Genomic DNA, 20,230 nt, shown 5'->3' on the forward strand with positions numbered 1-20,230 from the left:
CGGGCAAACGGTTAAAGGAGGTTTCCGAAAGTGAACTGGATCGTCACGCCGTGAGGGGTTGGAGATGGCCGATGACGTCTTGTGACGACGCCTCTTTTCTGGGGTATCATTGTATGGGGATGCAGTCAGATGTTGAAATTGAGATTGAGATTGATAAGATATCCAAGTCGGCATTGATGGATTTGAGGTTTGTCGTTTGCTGCTTGTTGTTTCTGTTCCAAGAGCCCGACAACAGGCGATCACCACAGCGGGTCTTTCGGCGATCTTAGCGGTCCGCTGCCTCGGTACAGCGGGGAATGCTTGCCCGCCCGCTCTAGAACTTGGCCAATATCGTGGCTCTCATTATTAACGGTGTGTGAGGACATGAAGATGGGAAGAAGACGTCGTGAAGCTATTCTTCTGAGCCCAACTAAAGGTTTTACATGAGAGACTGGACCTGTGAGGCTCCTAGGCCACCTTCGGTGACAAGATCAGATACTGGGTCTTCCGCTCATCCCCGCAAAGCTTCCTCAATGATCCGGGCAGCCTCCGTCACCAAATTCTCATGCAACCGGGGCGCGACTACCTGTACTTCAACCGGCATCCCCGCCGAAGTCTCAGGTGAGTAGTGCTTGTAAATGTGCGCTTCAATGCCATTCATCGGCACGTCAAGTTCACCTGACAACTCGCCGACCGTATTGCCCCCGCCCATGAGAGACGAAGCAGGCAGTGCGATAGCAGAATATGAGAGCAATTCCTAAATAGCTGTGTACCCCCAACGTTTGCATCCTTCATCACAGATTCTGTAGATGTCGGCGCCAGCATCCTCAACGGAATTCGCCGTGATAATTTCCTCCCTGAGCCTTTGCATGTTGCCAAGGGTGAAAGTTTCTACCGTCACCATAGAGTTGCGTATGAGACGGCAAAAATGGACGGCCTCGATTTGACAAAGTCGATGAAGATGAGGCGGATTAGATATTGTGGAACACAATAGACCACTATGCCAAAGGCAAAAGTAGAAGATACCTTCTGCTATTTGCAGAGGCATTTGGGCCTTATAATGCTGCTCAACAGATATGGTGTTGTCCACGGGGCTCTAGAGGCCGAACCTTTGTTTGGAGTGGGACCCGAAGAGGCTGTCCAGAAGCTGAAGAGAATACAATGATATAGGCATAAAACCGATAGATTGACATCCAAGACAACTGTCAGTAGATCAATTTAGAAGAGCTTTCATCTACAAAATCAGGATCAATGAGTTCGTCTACCATGCACATTGTGATACGATACGATCTAAGGAGAGCCTAATGTGAGGAAAACCGAAGGCAACCGAGGAGCTGATAAATATCTCGGCCAAAGTTAATCCGGGTTGAAAGAAGCAATAAAAGCGGCCATTCGTGTAGGACCGCTTATCTCGAGCTTCAATTCATATCATCCTGACGAGTACCTCAATAAACTCGCATTCACATAGTCCAACATGTCCCAGTCAGGTGTTTCACTCCTTCCTGACATCTTCGTAAATCTTGCACTAAAACAAGCGCAGACTTCATCCAGGACGCTGTCAAGCTCATCACTGCTCGTCCGGGTCTACCAAGTCTAAACCCCACTCAAGCGGCATGGCAAGAACCCCCTCATCCAACTGTCTCCAATGCGCAGTCTCCCGAGTTGCCAAGCGAAACTGACGTGGCCATTATCGGCTCTGGTATCACGGGTACTGCCGTTGCACACTACCTACTGAACCATGGCCGGAATCTCCGGGTGACGATACTGGAAGCTCGCACAGCCGTAAGTGGAGCAACCGGAAGAAATGGTGGACACCTCGTCTCAGATAGCGACTCCTTGTTCCCGAGTCTTGTTAAGGAGGTTGGCATCGATCAAGCCGTTGAAACCGTCCGCTTCAGTGAAGCGAATATTCGTCGCCTCAAAGATCTCACAGCTCTACTCAGCCCTGAAGAACGCGAAGCTGTCGAATTCCGCAACGTGATATCGACAACTGGCCTTGAGGATCAAGAGTCCTTCGAGGAAGCCGTTGATGGATTAAAGCAACTTCTCAAGGCTGTCCCAGATAGCGACATCAAGTACAAACTCTGCAACAAAGAAGATGCGAGCAAGGTGCGTGAGTCCATGATATACATGATCGGATACTCACCGCGCAATTTACAGGGCTTTGGCTTTGAAAATGTTGCAGGTGTCGTGGAGCAACATGGCGTTGCGGCGCTGTGGCCATATAGACTGATTACGGCAGTCCTAGCATCGTTGAAGAAAGATTTCCCCTCCCGTTTCAACCTCGAAACAGAGACACCGGTTGTCTCGGTCAACCACGAGGATGACACATCTCAGATATTCCCTTACACTCTCAATACGTATCGAGGGGTTTTGCGCACGAAATATGTGGTCCATTGCACGAACGGATACTCGGGCCACCTAATACCCAATCTCGTCGGGAAACTATATCCTCTCCGGGGAACAATGTCAACACAGAAGATGGGGCCTTCTTTTCCTCATGTCGGTGACAGGATGTCGTGGTCTCACATATCCAAAGGGACGTACGACGGTGAGACAGGTCACATCCAACTTGGGCTTTACTACGCTCAACAGAACGCCAAGACAGGAGTTATGTTCCTCGGCGGCGAGTCCCAGAGTTTAAGTGGCCTGCTAACGAGTGATGACTCGTTTGTTGGTGATGATGCACGCGATACTCTAACCTCAGCAGCACCACATATCTGGAAGGATGCTGCACCTGCGAAGCCGCTGAAAGTATGGTCTGGAATCATGGGCTTTACTGCAGACGGCATGCCACTTGTGGGCCGCCTTCCAGCGGGCCTCACTGGCCGGCCAGGTAGCGGTGAGTGGATCGCAGCTGGCTTCAATGGACATGGGATGGATAAATGCTGGCTCAGCGGAGAGGCCTTGGCTAGGATGGTGGTTGGAGAGGAAATTGTTCCTGGCTTTCCTAGAGCGTATCTACTGACTGCCCAGAGGATTAAATCGTGGACTCCCGAAAAGGCGGCGGAGACACTGATGGACCATATCATGCTGGGTGGCACAGCTCCTACTAACCAGATGTAATGGGGGAAAAGCCCAACACATGTATTTATGGTCGCTGAGGCACTACTGTGGACCGAAGTTCCCAACCATCGCAAGGAAGTAACCTTGATCATCTATCAAGTCTATCAAACTTATACTACAGGCCAAGCTCCTCGTAGTCTCGAACCTTGAGCTTATCACCAGCTTCGCGCAACCCTTCAACAGTTGCCACAATTGTTTCCTCGAGCGTAGTCCAGCCAGGACGGCCCAAATCTCGCAGTAGCTGCTCCGCCTTGGCACGGCCCTCATACTCATTCGCATCTCGGCCTCCAGAAAAGTTCTCGGGGAACGTCTTGCTTGGCTCGGTCTTTCTGAGGACTTCCAAAACTTCATCCCAATTAAACCGGCCACCGTAGGCAAAGATGCGTTGACCCTTGACATGATCTAGGATTCCGGCAGCGACGTGTAGTCTGCCAGTGTCGTCAACGTCGACAAAGTATTCTATTTGAAAGATCAGAATCGTTTTCCATCGAGAGTGATGGAGTTTCACATACGAGGAACCACAAGGTGGTGGACACCGGTCACCAGACCGTTGTAGAGAAGGGCAGGCAGAGCAGAGCTACTAGGGTATCCCTGGTTGGCCGGATCAATCGATCGCCCAAAGTTGAAGTTGGGAAGCACTAGAGCCCGTTAGATAACGCCCCCATATATCACAGACTTAACTTACCGGTGTTGACGACGATGTCAGGACGCTCGTCACGATGCTCCTTATAGTACTTCCACACCTCCTGCTCTGCCTGAGCCTTGCTAGCACCATAAGTGTCGGCGGCTCGCTCCATAGTATAGGGAGGATCAGCCCAGGCCTTCTTGATAGAATCCTCATTCCATGTCTCCTCTGTAACGTTGATGCCAGTCTGGGAAGGCTCTGCAATGACGGTAGCAGACGAAGACGATGTGTATACGAAGCGCTTCACGCTCGGCTCCGCATATGCAGCCTTCAGGGCGTTGATGGCTCCGGCAATTACGCCGGGAATGACATTGTTGGGGTTGGGATCCAAGGACATGATTGAGGCTGAATGCGCAACAACAGCGACACCTGGTGTAGTGTCAGCAAATGCATCTCTCCCCGCGTCCTCGGGTTCACATACCTTTCACGGCCTCGTTGAAAGCACCCTCAGCAACCATGTCAGGAACCTGGAAGAACTCAAAACGTCCTTGTCCATATTCCTTATCAAAGGCGGTCTTGAGCCAGGCATTCTTCTCGGGGTTTCGAACAGTTCCACGGACATTGTAACCGAACTCGAGGAACTGCTTGGAAATGTGAGAGCCCAGGAGACCGTTGGCTCCTGTCACGAGGACAGTAGAGCCCTTTGGGACGGCGAGGTTGTCGAGAGGGGCCATTTTTGCTAATTTAGTGGGAAGGCGGATGGATGATGATGATGGAAGGTGTGTAGTGAGATAACCGGGAGAACACACGGGATACGCTATGGCCTTTATAACTCTCAGTCGGGGGAACTCATTTCACATCCTTCCAGGACCGGGGGAACTCCTGTATCAATCTTGCAGGATCGGGTGAATTCATTGTCGCAGAATAACGGGACCATGTTCAGCTGTTGAATAGTCCGCAAAATCCGCACCAACTCCGCTCCCTGATGGCTTCAAGTCCGCAACCACCTAGTGAGAATCGGCTTTCAGCTGCCGCGGACTTTAATACGACCCGCCTTACCGCCGTAACCTGGCGAATCGTTCTTTCAATGGAAGCCTGTGCCGTGAAAGGATGCAGAACCTTGACCTTGGCGTGCGGACTGGATCATCATGCCATCATGGATGGTTAGTTCACCAACATGCGTTCGCATCTTTTTGCCCTGTTTAGGGTAACGCTGCGATTATCCTTGATGTTGGATAAGCCTGGGTGTCAGCAAGTGCCCAGTTTCAGCGAAGTACTCGCAAGTAACTCCTGCGTCGTTGCATCATGTCGAATAATACATAGATATTTAAGTACTAGAGTCCTCTGCAAGACTTGTGAGCTTGGTCGTGATATAGGCAGTTGGCACGCGAGTTTCTATTTCAATCTCTCACTCCTTGTATTGCGAGACAATCCCTCGCAAGATTACACAATGTCAGTGACAGCTCTCCCGATCACCTCTTGGCACTTCCTACTTCCTTCTAATAAGAAAGCCGACACCAGATCTCAAGCGCTCCAAGGCCCACGTAAATCTGGTCTTCCTCTGTATCAGCTGTGTCATGTCATCTAGACATGCCACGACAGCACCGTAATACTCGTACTCGGGATCGGTTGACGGCGTGTTTTCTAGCTCATCTTTCAAACCTCGTACGCCGTTCCAGATTTGTACCTCAGACATGTAAAAGCCATGATTCAATAGATACTTAACAGTGGTCAATCTCTGATCACGGGGAATTGGGTGTTCGCCGCTCCCTAGGGGTACTACTGGAGGGTTATAGTATAACCGCCCGAAGGTCGGATTCTCTAGGAGACCCAGTAATTCCTGTTGAATGGATGTTAGATTCCATCGAATGGAGGCATGAGTCACATATAATTTCATCTCGTACTGTTGACTGACAGAGTTTCTCCAGCAAGCACATCGACGAGGACTTGCTCCCATATACTTGTATCGTTGAGGACTGCCCGATGCCATAAACCACCCTTTTTGCTACCCGGGAAGAGTGGAAAGCCCATGTTCAAGCTGATCACAGCTCGCTGTTAGGCATTTCAGGCGAACAGAAAATCTCCGAAGGGGCAAGTGTCATTCTCAATGACAGTGTTGTTGGCTCTTTATCCACCAGTCGCAAGTGGGCCGAACGGAGGGCTGGCGGCAAGGTTGAGGAGATAGACCCTACAAACGTGATACAGGTGCCTTGGACAGCACCGCAATCCCGGCGGAGAGGGTCTCCCTGAGCTGAAGGGAGGAATGCCTTGGTGGAGGGGCCTCTTCAGGCAATGAATGCCGTTGTCACGACTTGCAAAATATCGAGAGCGCCGTTAGGAGTATCATCATGCCATTCCTAGGCTCCCATTGTCAGTCTAGTAGAAACTTGGAAGTAAGGACATGGCCGCGGAATCCTGATTAAGAGAACCTTGTCATGTCCCGGGACGTGAAAATCGGGGCGTACGGAAATACTTCAAGGACTTTTGAACGACTTGAGCTTCATCAGTATGCGTACATTGACCGTTGTGTACGGTGACTCGCTCCCTAGCATCTATTGCCGGCTCATTGTCTTCATATCATTCAGCTCTAGGTCGCACTACCCAGCTACGAAACACCCTAGAAAGCACTACCCCCTTGTCTTGGCTGGCCACTATTAACACGGCACTCATGTGGTTGTTTCTCCAGAAACCGCCTCCTCAAATGCCGCTACGACGTCATGTTCAGCAATCCAGTACGGATCCATCCTATCTAGAACCCTCTGTCGAAGCTGCTCATCTGTCTCGGGCTCTCCGTCCTCCAACTTGAGCTTTTTGCCTGCAACAGCCTTATGAACGGCAGCCAAAAGCTTGTTCACCTGTGGCTTTCTTGTCGCCTCATAAAGCTCAAATATCCTTCCAATATCGGCCACCGATGGCTTCTTGTTTGATGAAGGAGGCCAGACGTGGGAAAGAGCTAGGGACAGGGCGTGGGCGTCATTGATGGCTAGAGATCCTCCAGCTGCAAAAGCACCGCCGTGACCATGGGCAGCATCGCCAACAAGGACAACTCGGTTTTCGAATGACCACGTTTCAAGGGGGTCGCCAGTGTAGTTGGGAAACTGCCTGATATAAGGAGCAGCTTGTGTGAAGGCACGAATAGCAGGGTGCCAGTCCTAAGACAGATGTTGTCAATATGAAGCTTTCTAGACTTGGCAGTAAGCCACTCACCTTGTAAAGCTCCCTGAACTTCTCAACGTCACCCAGGTCATCCCATTTGACCCCTTGCCCTGTCGCGTTGGGGTCGTGAGGATCCGCGTGATATCCTCCTACGACAGTGAAAAGACCCTTGCCTGAGAAGAGATGAGCCGGGGAATCCAGCATTGAATCAAATTGCAGATGACTCACCCAGGGGAGACTGGAAAAGATGCCGTCCGTGGCCAATCTGTGCAGGATGAATGAGTCAACAGTCTATTTAGTGGTTGTCTCGCAGAACTCACCCAGTGAGCGGCGTCTTCAGGGTAATCGATACCATCCAGTAAAGAGGCATCGTAGACGGCCCGGAGCGCCACCCATCCGGTCCAACGAAGTGTATGCGATGGTACAAAAGTCTTGCGTACGCGCTGCGACTATCAACACCTTGGCCAAGTCATATTCGGATTGAGGACTTACAGAATGCACACCATCTGAGCCAATACAGATGTCCGCTTTCGCAGTCGTGCCATCTTCAAATGATAGAGTTACGCCTGTTGGGCAGTTAGTCTGGTGTACAGTTTGTGTTGACTGTGGAAATCGCCAACCTTGGCGTGCGTCCGCCGTAATGTCAGTCAACTTCTTTCCAAAATGTACAATCTCGCTTGGAATGTTCTCATAGAGAGCCTTGTGAAGATGAGCTCTGTGGTAGCGCGTCGTGAAATGTCTTTTGTCTTTGACATTGTGATGCTCGTCATGATCAATGATCTCTCCAGTTCTCCAATGACGATAGATCATTGGCCACCCGGATTTCTGTCGGTACAGGATGTCGCCTGTAAGAGCATTTTCAACTCCAAGCTTGTCCAAAGAGCTCAGACCGTTAGGCCCAAGTCCAATACTGGCGCCAATCTCAGTTAGTTCCGGTGCACGTTCGTAGACCTGAACGTTGACTCCTGGGTGTTTACGCAAGGCAATGGCAGTGATAAATCCGGCGATACCACCCCCTGCAATTGCAATGTTGAGTTTGGGTGCCCCATCAGAGCTGGGGGGGACATCCGAGCTGGAGTTTGGCGCCTCTTGACCCATGGTGGAATGTGTATACCTAGGTACGAGATGTTGGTGCAATAGTCGTGGGATGACCCTGTATAACCAAGCACTTGGCTCGCGATGACGACTTTGAAGTCACAATAAGTAACACGAGATCTCTGTGCCATGTCAGGTCCCAAGTCCTCCGAAATCGCGCAAAACACGAAGCAATTCTCGCGGTCGGTGTCACAACACGCCGACAATGCAGTCGCAATACTCCGACAGCTCTAACCAAAACAAGGCCTCAGAATGGCATTAAATCCTGGGGTCGGCATCCACGGTTTATTTCCGTCCTAAGGGCGCCATATCAATCCTCGGCTATAGTTTCGACGTTGATGGAATAGTGGTCCCTGATCGCGCAACTCGCGCATACTCAAGCATTATTTGATACCATTGCCAAGATTACTAATAAGTATGCTTGCTGATCTGCATCCCGTATCCATTTACAGCAACATTAGGCATCTGCCCTAGTCAAAAGGATGCGCATATCCTGCGGGACTTTATCTCCAAGCTTAACGTTGTGTCGGGTACACGGCACAGGATCCATTGCGTGATAGATGCTACCTTACGCGTGCTAGGATATTGAGCCCTGACAACATCTGATTAGGCGAGGAGATGATTTTATCCTCTCCAGGTGGAGCAGAACCTCAACCTGGAGATAACGAGCTCAACAGGTCTTATTGCTACGTCGGACATCCCCCGCCCAGATGCTCTCCCATCCGACATGGGGGTATGTGCAGATACACAGCTAATCATGTTCTCCACGTACATTCGAAGATGATGGAGAAGTATTCCGGGCTTTCATGCACCCTTATGGGAAGGTTTCTTATCTGACCACGGCTCCCTGCACATCATCCGAATACCTAGCAACCCTCTCCCTTTCTCGCATCATCATACCGCCCAGTCCCCTGCTATGGGTTCTATACCGCAAGATGGCACGGCCACTCCTTCAGCTGAAGCACCGAGCTTTGGTCAAGGTACTCGCGTAGCTGTCATTGGCTCCGGTGTAAGCGGCATCTGTGCCGGTGCTCACCTTCTCAAACATGGGGCCAAAGTGGTGGTGTTTGAGCGATCAGGAGTGCCATCTGGTGTCTGGAACTTTAATCCAAGGACAGATTCCAACAGCGTGCTATACCCCAGCAAGCCAGCCTCGCTAGGGGATTATGCGACGTCGGTCCCCGGCCAGTTTCTCCCACAGCAACCGAGCAAGCAACACCATCCACTGAACACCTCTGATGGAGATGCCCTGAAAGTTGCCTTTGCTCCTCCTGGACCAGCGTACTCTGGGTTAAAGAACAATGTCCCTACTAGCCTGTTGTACAGCAACCTCAAGCCTTGGCCAAAGGGGACTCCCGAAAACGTGAGCCACTGGGAAATTGCCAAATATCTCCAGAACCTCAGTACCGAAAATGGCCTCGACGACGTCACTCTTTATAATACTCGAGTTGAAAGTGCCACCAAGTCACCAGACGGAAAAGTCTGGATCGTTCGAACTATCACTTTGCTGGCGAAAGACGGCACACCGCGGATTATTGAGAGAACATGGGAGTTTGATGCCGTCGTCGTCTGCTCTGGCCACTACAATCTCCCTCGCGTCCCGAATATCCCAGGGCTCAGCCAGTGGAAAGATCTCTTCAGTGACAGGATCAGTCATACGAAGGAGTATCGCAACCCAGACCGCTTTCGAGACAAGAACGTCTTGGTAATTGGAGGCGGTACATCGTCGCTCGATGTTTGTCGAGAGTTGAGCAAAGTTACGACTGGTATTTATCAAAGTACCAGAGGAGGCCAGTTCGACCATCCCACAGAGGTTCTGCCTCAAATCGTCAAGAGGGTTGGCGAGGTGACGGGGTTTAAAATCGACTCTGATGCCATTCCCAAAAATGGCCTAGAGGAACAATCACCTATCCCGGGCCAGATCGTCTTGAGAGATGGACAAACTCTCAGAGACATCCACCATGTCATTGTGGCTACGGGTTATCTCACTTCGTTTCCCTTTCTCCCTCAGTATCACAATGACAACCTGAGCCCCAACGATGCTACCCCAGAGGTTCTGGTCACCTCAGAGGCAAACATGGTTCACAATCTACATAGGGACATCTTCTATATCGAAGATCCATCTCTAAGCTTTGTCGGAATTCCTTACTACGTTTCCACATTCTCTGTGTTTGACTTTCAAGCACAAGCCATCGCACGCGTTCTCACGGGCAAGACACGTCTGCCTAGCAAGCAAGCTCTCCGAGATGTCTACAAGAAGAGGATCGGCCTTAAAGGAAGAGGGCGCAACTTCCATAGTTTGGCAGAAGAGGGAGCTGAACTTGCGTACATCAAAGATCTCGTGGACTCTGTGAATGGAGCCGCGGCGAGTCCACATATTGAGCCAATGCAGGGCCACACGGAGGAATGGCTTGCAACTCATAAAGCATACAAGGAGAGGAAAAGTTTATTTCGGCAAGGCAAGATCAAGGAGTTAATACCTCTAGACGAATTTCTGCGTCTAAAGTTTTAAACGGCAGATGATACATGGGTTGCCCCGAGATTCAACACTAAACAGTTCTTCGCCTTGCTTTCTTCTCTGCTTGCACCTTATAACTATATCTCACTAGATACTTATTAACCTTTGTATTATACTGGGTAAACTTGTCACTGTTGGATACCAGGCACCTGTCAGGAGAAGCGAGCGACTCAGATCTCAAACGGCCAGCACCACATGATGTATTGGCACCTCACCCCGCGACCGTTGCCCTATACCTTGAACAGGTTAGATAATGCATATTTTGTCCAATAGTTTGAGAGTCAAAAATCTTACCGGAATTTGCGTGCGGAATAGCTCAATGCAAGTGATATATCGTCATCAACCCCCACCCATCCAAGTTGGAAATGGGTAAAATCTCCCCGGATCGGAAGTGCCCCGACGCCAGTATGCAGGGTACTCGAACTAGTAGTATCCATGTTCCCTCGGATACAGGCTTCCTATAGCGTGCTCAACCCTCTCGCCGAGTTGGTTCATGTTGCCCCCTTGTTGACCCATGTTTGATGAGCACGCACTCAGTCCTGGAGCTGATGCAATCAGATATCGCCTCGGGTGGATAAACCCCGATTAAATCTGACCATGCTTGGGTTTTCCTTTTTATTGGCACCTTGGCTGCGTCTTGTACTGGCTTATTGGCTTTTGCATCGGTTTGGGGAGATCACCTGCAGCTCCTTTGCAAGATGACTACCGATATTATCCAGGCTCACGAAGCCTCGTCTCCATCCAGCTATGATCCCGACAGCAAGACACCGGTTCAGGCGGTACTTGAGGACCGCGGCTATGTCGACCCCAAAGAAGAGAGAGCGTTTGTTTGGAGACTTGATCTTGGATTTTTGGTCATTGGGTTTCTGGGCTATATGTTCAAGTACATTGACCAGACCAATATTGTCAGTGACATCGAACTTGAAATGCCTAGTGAAATCTAACACATTACAGAGCAATGCCTATGTCTCAGGCATGAAGGAAGATCTTTCCCTTTACGGCAACGAGCTCAACTTTTTTACCACTTATTTCAAGTAAACTCATGCATGAGTGCTCGTCAAGGTCTGTTGCTAACGAGGATCAGTATCGGTTACATCATAATGCTTTGGCCTTCCTGCATTATCATCTCGCATATTGGCCCTTCAAAGTGGCTGCCAGCCTGTGAGGTACGAAATGAGACACCTAGTAGTTCATTGTCTGTTGGCACTTCTAACATTGAAGCAGGTGATTTGGGGAATGTTGACATGCTGTCTATCGGTAGTCACCAACCATAATCAGGTTTATATAATCTACCAATCTGTAGATTTTGTGCGACAACTAACTAAATCTTAGGTCTATGGGCTTCGGTTCCTCATTGGCTTTTTCGAGGGAACTACTTGGCCAGCCTACTTCACCATGATCAGGTATGTCACTTTCATCTTCCACAATTCTACGGAACTGATCATTTTTAGCCAATGGTATCTCCCTCACGAAGTAGCTCTACGGATGAGTCTATACAACATTGCTCAGCCCGCCGGTGCCATGATCTCCGGCGCCATGCAAGGAGGGCTATCAACCAATATGGAGGGTGTTCTAGGTCGTTCCGGATGGCGCTGGGCCTTTATCATCAATGTAAGACAATTCACTAACTCCTAAGGCAATTCGAGCTGACTAGGCTGATAGGGCGTCTGTACTATTGCTGTTGCTCTGGTGGCCTTTTTCCTACTCCCGGGATATGTAAGTGAAGCAAAGAGCTCGGAGTTGACTCGGCACTGACAGCTCAATAGCCCGAGAGCCCAAACCGCCTTGCAAAGTTCTATCTTAAGCCCCGTCACATTGGTAAGCTACCATGCTCGAGAACTGGAGTATGATATTCTAATATTTGCTAGAAATTGCCCTTGCGCGTGCTCGTCGTGTCAACCGGAAGCCTCAAATCGGCATCACACCCAAGAGCTTTCTGCGCTGCTTCACATTTTGGCAACTATGGGCGATTGGAAGTAAGTTCTCTCCTCGTCTTCTGCGCCTTGTCTCTAACAACATTAGTCGCATGGCCGATCGGTGGCAACTTTGCGCCGGCAAACTACTACAACCTGTGGCTCAAGTCTCTCAAGAACCCTGACGGAACAAAGAAATAGTTGGTACACCTCCTAGTATCATGAAGTTGCGACTAATGGTGGCACAGTACTGTTGCCATGTTGAACTATCTACCCATCATTGGACAAGCAGCTCAGCTGGCAGCTGAGGTCATCTACAGCAGCGCAAGTGATTACTTTGGAACGCGTCTACCATTCTTGCTCGTACATTCTGTAAGACCTCACGCCTCTCTTCTCACAAATATCATCTAACCTGAACAGACTGTCAATATCACGTCTTTGGCCATCCTGATCGTTCGGCCCCAGAATGAGAAACTGTACATGGCTGGATGGTATATGAACTATACAGGAGCGTGAGTATCAGTATTGGCCCATTATTGAATACTCATTAATAACATTATTTAGGGTGTCAATGATGCTGCTGTGTTCTTGGGCCTCGGAGAACTTGCCGCACGAACCTCAAGTCCGAACCATGCTCTTCGCATCCGGTACTCTGTTTGCCTACCTCCTCAGTGCCTTTGTCCCTCTCGCAGCCTATCCTGCGTCTGAAGCACCGAACTGGCGCATCGGAGCCAAACTCTACATGGGATTTGCCACATTCGCTGTCTTCCTGTACTTCGCTATTTACTTTGGGTTTAGATGGGAAAAGAAGCGGGCCAAGAAGCAAGGCCAGCTGACTACTGGTAGAAGCAAGGATGATGCCGAACCTGGGTCTGAGTAAACATGGTTTGGATAAAGTTTTGAACGGTAAATGGATTGTGGCTCATGGCGTCGAAAAAGCTTTTAGAGCTGCATGCATGTCAAGACTGGTCACCATCGCATTAAGTTTGATGAATGATATTCAAGAATCAGAGTACTTCTCATTAGCCCCTGACCTCGTTTTCGTAGCAACTATAGCAAAATCGTGCCGAACCAGCCATGAGACTCTATGCCACCCCCTGCCATCTAAGGCTTGACTGGCTGCAAGTGGGCCTGAGCCAAGTCGGTGAAGAAACTAGCTCCAAGAACCGTGGTAGGAGTGGCAGCATCAGTGGCATTGCAAATCTTGGCAAAGTTTCCGTCCTTCTTGAGTCTCTTCTCCAAGTATCGAACATACTTCTTCACCGAGCAAGACTTGCCGGGGCCGTCCTGGCACGAAGGCACAGGATAGACAGCGTCATTGAGGCGAACTCGGATAAAGGTATCCTTCTTGTTGCTGGGCTTGTGAGGGTTTCCCTTTACTGGGCAGCTGAGTCGCTCAAAGGCAATAGTACCTCGCATGGGCGAGATGTTGGAGCTGCGCCAGAGTCGGTCCTTGGGGGCGTTGTCGAGTGGGAGAGCCTTCTGCTTGTCGAAGACGCCGGTTGCAACCGCGAGCTCGTTCAACTGGCCATCGTTGAGGAAGCTCATGAGTAGCTTGGGGAGCTTGAAAGGACGACCCTCAAAGTCAACACCCTCAGCATCTGGGCCAGCAACGAATCTCTGAACCAGAGAGTTGAGGAAGGGAACCATCATCTTAGAGGCCACATCCGTTCCAGGACCCACGCCGTAGTAGTATCTCAAGTCTTGTTGATACTCGTACTGCTCAAGCTCCTTCTGGGTGAAGGTGTTGCAGAAGGGCGACAGACGACCGGTAATCTGTGACTCGAAACCACAGATGTAAGGAAAGTCATTCCAATGGGCATCATCCAGCTGAAGGTCTCCCTTGATGTACTGAGAAAGTCGCTTTTTGAACGACGGTAGCCAAGTAGCCCGCCAAGCGGACTGCTGCTTGTCACTGTCATCCTTGAACGCAGGACACATATCCGAAGGAGCAAGTGTGTCACCAAGGTGGGCGGGCATGCCCTTGCCGGTGACGGAGACGACAGTTCCCAGAGAAGAGTTGGTTCCAAGGTAGCCGTGGACAAAGAGCTTGGCGGTTTGGAGAACACGAGTGTAGTTGTTGGCCCAGACGTAAAAGTTGTCGCCCTCTTGGTAGAGGTCAGGATATCTACTCTGGTCAGAATGAGATTCGAGGTACACGACCTGGATGCATACCTGATACGCAGAGTGTAACCCATGTCAAACAGCTCCTTGTAGCCAGTCTTGCTGAGCTGGGCGATTTGCATGCCGGGGTTGGTCAGGGGAGTGTCCCAGGTGTGGAAGAATGCCAGAGGTCCGGTGGCAGTGTACTTGCTCTCTTTGAACTATAAACTGTCATTGTCTGTAGGCATCACCGAAATTAGGGGACTCACACGACGAGCCATCTCAACCCATGAGCTATGAGCGCCCGAATCTGGGTAACGGGATCCGTGACGAGACACGTAGGCAGCCTGGTCGACAACGCATCCGTCGGGAATCTCAGAGGAGATGCCAGTAACATCAGGACCTGGCGAATGATGAGATTTTATCGCAATGATGGTCAGATACTACTCACCGATGTGCCATGGCCCGTTGGCTCCGAGATGCGACAGAGGATTCTTTGCTCTCTCAGCATTGGGAAGCAGCACAGGCTGAACTGGATCCAGCAAGGTTCCAATATCAATGTACTGGGCCAAACTGCTGGAGCTCAAAGCAACGAGACTGAGACCGTGGAGCTTCATGATGAAATGAGTCAAGAGACACTCAACGATTGACAAAACCGAGGTTAAGGAGTGAAGAATTGCGCTGCCTGCTTCCACAAAGCAAACAAATGCAATGGCTATCGCGATATATAACTACTCATCTACTAACAAGGAGCGGAAATGAAATGCCATGTTAAGCCCTCGTTCCCCGACGCCAAGCACTACCCAACCCTGAGGAACGTTTGTCGAACCATTGGGGAACCACTACCACGTTGAGCGTTCGCAGCGATAAAAAGAGGAGAAGTGATATCATGCAACCACGTGCAAAAGCGCGATTAATCCATTCGACAAGTGCTAGAACCGGATAATCGACGGCGTAGTTCTTGACCCATGCCTCGGTCAAGGACTAGGTTACTGCATTTGGCAAGCGGGCCGGGATGGGTGCCCGTGGTCGCTACTCCATGCGTGATTCCCGTTGAGGATAAAGATACTCGTATTCATAGGATATCGGGTCTTGGGCTCGGTACATATTCTGGATCCCGATAATTGGAGGTTCGCCGTAAGAGACCATAAATGAAAAGTTGAGAAAAATTAATTATGAAAGCAGCCATAAAACTCCAACACCATCACATCGTGACAATCTCATGGAACAATGTAATAAAACCCAAAAAACAACCTCCAAACTCCTTACTCCTTAGGCCTCTCAAACCCATCACTTCTTGGAGCCCTTAGCCTCCCCGAGCCATAGGGTATAGAATTGGCTTGGGGTCCTCGGACTTCTAGGGCTTTTCAGCCTTGGTCTTCTCCTTTTTCTCCTTCTTTTCTGTCTTCTGAGGCTTCTTCGCCTCATTAGGCTTCTTCATCGCCCCCTTGTGCTTCTTGTGCTTCTTGGCTTTCTCACTTTCCTCAGGATCGTCAGAATCGTCAGACTCCTCGGGCATCTTGGGCTCCTTAACCCCCTTAGTACCATTAAACGGCTTACGGGACCAGACGAAATCAACAAGGACGGGTTCATGGTCCGACAAGGGTGAGTTGTTCCCCGCGACAAAGATGTCAGACTTGTAGTCGAACTTGACGGCGTCCAAAGTCACAAACGTTCCAGATCGATAGCTAAACAAGTTAGTCTTTGCTCAATGACATTATGATTTGGAAATAAACTTACAAAACCTTGTCCACAACCTCGCATGAGTTGTTCTGAGGTGGGTGGTCGCAGCCGTTGCTCTTCCCGTTGTTCTCGGGAATGGTGCCGTTGTGGTGGAGCTTGACCCAGGCATCGGTGAAGCCGGCATCTGTCAGCCTATTGATGGTGCGCTTGGGATGTGTCCACACGTCGTTGAAGTCACCGGCAAGAATGACGGGTCGGCCCTTGTTGTGCTTCTTGATGTGGCGAAGAACCTGGTTAATTCCCTCGGAGCGAGCCCATCGATCGGTCCACTCATTTCTAGGGTGATGTTAGCAACTATCGACGAATACTTCGCAAAGCACATACCCAGCGTCCGCGTGGAGGTTGTAGAGATCAACCTCCAGACCGTCAATATGAGATGTCATGTATGTGAAACCCTTGGGAGTAAAGCAGTCGCCGCCGTTGGTAGCACACTCCTTCCAGGTGTAGCGATCGAAGAGGGAACTGTTGTACCAAGAAAACGTATTGAGACCATCGCCGTCTATGACATCGCCAGAAGAAAAGGTTAGGTAAGTGTGGTTGTCGTTGATAGCGATGACATCGTGAAAATCAAAGTCCTCTTGGAGGTGGATAACATCGTATGCCTCCTCACGCATATGCTGGCCGATAAAGGACGCGGCGAGCTTCTTGTCCTCAATGCCGTTGCTGTTGATGATCCCTGGGAGGCCAGCCACGTTGTAGGTGAGGATGTTGAAAGATGAGGCATTCTTGCAGGGCTCCATCTTGTGCTTGCCGGATGCTTTCTTGAATGCAGTGTGGTCTACTGGCCAGCCCAGACAGAGGGCAGGGGCCATGATAGAAAGGGCAACAGAGCTGAAGAACATTTTGAAAGCTGGAAGTGGTGGTGATTGGAAGTGATGATGAGTGAAAGATGTGGTGAATCTTGGTGTTTGTTTTGTGATTGTGATTGATGTTGATATTGATGAAGAAGGGTAAAAGAAAAATAGAAAGAGAAAGAAGGAGCATTCTCTTATGGACGAAGAACTCGTTTTAGGTTACGGTGTTATACGGTATTGGGTTTTAACACCGTCATGTAAGTTATTATTGACTGTGTTTTTTGCTATTGTGGCTGATGGCGTCTTGTCATCATTCCAGATAATAATAAAACAAAAAGAACTCGTTAGGCTTTTTCATTCTCATCAACATCTCCCACCACGATCTTCAATGTCCCTGCGAAGCGGAAGTGGGCCACCAGATTCTAATGGGGCTAAGTATGGCTCTTTAGAACCTCGTTGGTACTTGAACTAGATTATGTCTTATTGATGCTGTGAGCTTAAGAAAGCCTCTTCTCATGATTTGACTTTGTAGTTGCAGATAACGACTAGGCATTCAACATTGAACATACCATCAAGTCACAGGGTGCCCAACTTTCAATAGATCCTATCAGTTGCATTCGGTGTGCTACATAGTTAGGTTTCGATGTCCTCGCGTACCAGAAACTATGTTCTTTGTTACTATGGTAGTGCCCGGTGCGGGTCACAACATGTAACAACATGCCGGCAGCAGCGAATTCAGCAAGACCCTTTACGTTGAAGTAGTGTCCCCGTGGCCTCAACAATCATTTTTCCTAACTCTAAGCTTTTGCTTGCATCGATACGTAGGGAGGTTAAGTTCGGGGACCAGTTTGGGTGGTCAGCAGGGGTGCACGTTGGGATCAGGTTTCCTAGGAATAGCAACGGCTGAGGCCAGATCGTTAGGGAAGTGTACCGTGGTCCTCAGACCAGCAAAACCAACATTCATGTTGTTATTCCCTCATGTGTCAGTTTCCATGTCAATTCAAATTTTAGTTTCTATGACGGGATGTCATCACCCCTTTTACAATCACACAAAAGCAATGCCGTTTGAACAAGTGTCCAAAGAGTTGATTTCAACTATTGTGCCCGATTTGCGATAATTAACAATCCCTCACGCTGCATCCAACCTGGAGCAGTTTTCAAGCCAGCTGAGAACTATAGTACAGGTCGAAAGCAAAGTATATACAGTGATGAATGGTGCAAAAAAGGCAATAACCGAGAAATAGCACTCTCGACGTTGCCACCCCAGCTTCAACGGAAGCTAGCTACTTAGCAGATGTCCTGCTTGGCGTTGCCGGTGATGGACCAGCTGATGTTCTCACCGCAGGGCGACTCACGGACCGAGTTGTCGTTGACCTCGAGGGTGACGGAAATGTCACGGTTGTTGGGGAACTCGTCGCGAGCAGCCAGACGTACCTCACCACCTCCCTTTACAGTGCCACCGTTGATCTTGACGTTGTAGCAGTTCTCGATAAGAATGGCGTTGTTGCCGTTGTCGGCCAGGTCGACAGTCTCGATTTCAGCGGCACCGGACTGGGAAACGCAGAAAACGCCACGGCCACCACCACGGGAGACGACCTTGTCGATGAAAATGTTTGTCTCGTACTCGCCGTTGGCGCCCTGGCCGTTGTTGTTGGCGAAGCGGAGGGTGCCGTATCCAGTGCCTGCACCGACGTTGCTACCATCGACCAGACCAACCTTGGCGTTGGTGGTCTTTTGGATGAGGAGGCCAGCCTCGCCGACGTCGCGGGCGATAACCTGGTCAATCTCGAGACCGTCAATATTCCAGGTCTCGACGGCGTGGCTACCGGCACCGGTGACGCTGATGGTGCCCATCTTAACGTTTGAGTTGGCGGCCTTGTCTCGGTCGAATCGGATACCCAAGCCTCCGCTAAGGTTCATCGTGATTTCTCCGAGCACCAGGTTCTTGGTACCGTAGAATCGGAGGCCAAAGTAAGGAGAACCAGTCATGGTGAGGTAGGGAATCTGAACATCTGTAGTGTCGAGGGACTCGATAGCGCCGTGTCCAGCTCGGTTGGCGACGTCAATGGTACCACATCCCTCAAAGATCTTGCCGCTGTCAATGCTAATGGTGCCTGCACCAATGGAACCCGACGCAATAACGGAGACACGCTGGCCGCTGCTGATGGAGTCGATAGCAGCTTGGATCGCGGCAAGATAGTCGGAACCCGAGTAGACCTCCCCAGACCCACTGGTAGCTGTGAAGGAGCCGTCGGAGCCAGTCACCTGGGCGTCGGGTGTGCCAGCACCACACTGGGCTTGGACGCCTCCTATGAGGGCGAGGGCAGCGGTTGGGATCAAGGCTCGGACCATGGTTGCGATTATCTTGGGCGATGTGGGGATAAAGGAATGGGACACAGTCCTGCTCTTCTAAAGATGGAGGAACGGTGACAGACTATTTATGTTGTTTGGGTACACACATCGCGATGCCCCTAAATCGATGATCTCTCTCAAACAAACATGGCATTAGAGGATCATGTTGATCCAGAACAACTCTAATTCTGCACCAATCTGGGGACAGCTTCGTTGCGGGAGAGTCGGGTGTAGAATGGTAGATCCCCCTGTTATTCTAGGCGAGGAACAGGGGATGGCCTGTTTCCAAACAAGACCTGAGGCAGAGTGCAAGGGCTTCCCCAGGCATTCAGGAACCGAGGACGCGATGAGCTGGAAATAAGGTTCCTTGAAACACATTATGCTTAAAAGGTGGCCATTGTCGCGCGACGGGTGACATTTCCTACGAATTTATGAACAGCTTCGTAGACATCATTAATTTGACGATCCCATCCGACACCATATTTCTCCCATCGCGTCATCTTTTTGTTCTCCCCAAGACCACAAATTGCAATCTTCAAACCGAAATCTTAACTGCCGGGTTTTAATTTTCCGGGCACGTCACGTCACTGCTATAATTGGCTTAGGCTGTAGCCCTTGAGACGGCCAAGATGTTTCAGTTGATGGCCCCTTATCGGCCATGTCGCAGTGTCCCCTTGTTTCGCCGAAACGCACGGAAGATTGTTGAAAAACATGACGGACGGTGACATGTTTATCTTTGATCTGACCACAAGTTTATTCCGGGTTTTATAGCTTTTTCCACCTTATCGTGGTCACGTTCAAATCCGGGCTCCGTCAGAAGTCTGCTCAGCGAGTCGGCCCCATATCCGTTCCCCCGCCTCCACTGTCCCGACATCAACAGAAGAAA

At 50.1% G+C, this 20,230-nt stretch overlaps 9 protein-coding genes across 9 annotated transcripts; 3 read left to right on the forward strand and 6 right to left on the reverse strand.

Moving 5' to 3' along the window:
• Positions 1–1,453: 1,453 nt before the first annotated feature.
• NECHADRAFT_102125 (uncharacterized protein) lies at positions 1,454–3,166 on the forward strand (the record flags this gene model as incomplete). The annotated part of the gene is made up of 3 exons (XM_003043237.1): positions 1,454–1,466; positions 1,520–2,088; positions 2,140–3,166. 3 exons carry the CDS (start codon positions 1,454–1,456, stop codon positions 3,043–3,045), a joined length of 1,488 nt encoding a protein of 495 aa, XP_003043283.1. The 3' UTR covers positions 3,046–3,166.
• On the reverse strand, positions 3,161–4,404 carry NECHADRAFT_53386 (uncharacterized protein; the record flags this gene model as incomplete). Its single annotated transcript, XM_003043338.1, has 4 exons — positions 3,161–3,504; positions 3,558–3,683; positions 3,731–4,099; positions 4,152–4,404. 4 exons carry the CDS (start codon positions 4,402–4,404, stop codon positions 3,161–3,163), a joined length of 1,092 nt encoding a protein of 363 aa, XP_003043384.1.
• A 755-nt stretch (positions 4,405–5,159) lies between these two features.
• NECHADRAFT_87444 (uncharacterized protein) lies at positions 5,160–5,701 on the reverse strand (the record flags this gene model as incomplete). Its single annotated transcript, XM_003043339.1, has 2 exons — positions 5,160–5,452; positions 5,575–5,701. 2 exons carry the CDS (start codon positions 5,699–5,701, stop codon positions 5,160–5,162), a joined length of 420 nt encoding a protein of 139 aa, XP_003043385.1.
• A 656-nt stretch (positions 5,702–6,357) lies between these two features.
• NECHADRAFT_4612 (uncharacterized protein) lies at positions 6,358–7,876 on the reverse strand (the record flags this gene model as incomplete). The annotated part of the gene is made up of 6 exons (XM_003043340.1): positions 6,358–6,822; positions 6,878–6,999; positions 7,055–7,091; positions 7,147–7,269; positions 7,319–7,392; positions 7,447–7,876. Coding segments are annotated over 6 exons (1,251 nt in total), but the record flags the coding sequence as incomplete, so codon positions are not given.
• A 772-nt stretch (positions 7,877–8,648) lies between these two features.
• On the forward strand, positions 8,649–10,433 carry NECHADRAFT_87446 (uncharacterized protein; the record flags this gene model as incomplete). Its single annotated transcript, XM_003043238.1, has 2 exons — positions 8,649–8,654; positions 8,829–10,433. The coding sequence occupies 2 exons, from the start codon at positions 8,649–8,651 to the stop codon at positions 10,431–10,433; spliced, it is 1,611 nt and encodes a 536-aa protein (XP_003043284.1).
• A 704-nt stretch (positions 10,434–11,137) lies between these two features.
• NECHADRAFT_87447 (uncharacterized protein) lies at positions 11,138–13,232 on the forward strand (the record flags this gene model as incomplete). Its single annotated transcript, XM_003043239.1, has 12 exons — positions 11,138–11,344; positions 11,394–11,473; positions 11,524–11,605; positions 11,772–11,842; positions 11,891–12,050; positions 12,102–12,155; positions 12,206–12,257; positions 12,308–12,415; positions 12,462–12,552; positions 12,601–12,724; positions 12,773–12,864; positions 12,917–13,232. 12 exons carry the CDS (start codon positions 11,138–11,140, stop codon positions 13,230–13,232), a joined length of 1,437 nt encoding a protein of 478 aa, XP_003043285.1.
• Positions 13,233–13,456: 224 nt separating this feature from the next.
• Positions 13,457–15,072, reverse strand: NECHADRAFT_53415 (uncharacterized protein; the record flags this gene model as incomplete). The annotated part of the gene is made up of 4 exons (XM_003043341.1): positions 13,457–14,483; positions 14,528–14,676; positions 14,725–14,858; positions 14,907–15,072. The coding sequence occupies 4 exons, from the start codon at positions 15,070–15,072 to the stop codon at positions 13,457–13,459; spliced, it is 1,476 nt and encodes a 491-aa protein (XP_003043387.1).
• A 740-nt stretch (positions 15,073–15,812) lies between these two features.
• Positions 15,813–16,938, reverse strand: NECHADRAFT_53421 (uncharacterized protein; the record flags this gene model as incomplete). Its single annotated transcript, XM_003043342.1, has 3 exons — positions 15,813–16,143; positions 16,196–16,474; positions 16,523–16,938. 3 exons carry the CDS (start codon positions 16,936–16,938, stop codon positions 15,813–15,815), a joined length of 1,026 nt encoding a protein of 341 aa, XP_003043388.1.
• A 1,341-nt stretch (positions 16,939–18,279) lies between these two features.
• Positions 18,280–19,344, reverse strand: NECHADRAFT_53463 (uncharacterized protein; the record flags this gene model as incomplete). Its single annotated transcript, XM_003043343.1, has 1 exon — positions 18,280–19,344. One exon carries the CDS (start codon positions 19,342–19,344, stop codon positions 18,280–18,282), a length of 1,065 nt encoding a protein of 354 aa, XP_003043389.1.
• Between the last annotated feature and the right edge of the window lie 886 nt (positions 19,345–20,230).

The sequence above is a fragment of the Fusarium vanettenii genome (genome assembly GCF_000151355.1).
Source record: "Fusarium vanettenii 77-13-4 chromosome 12 genomic scaffold NECHAsca_29_chr12_4_0, whole genome shotgun sequence".
NCBI lineage: Eukaryota > Fungi > Ascomycota > Sordariomycetes > Hypocreales > Nectriaceae > Fusarium > Fusarium vanettenii.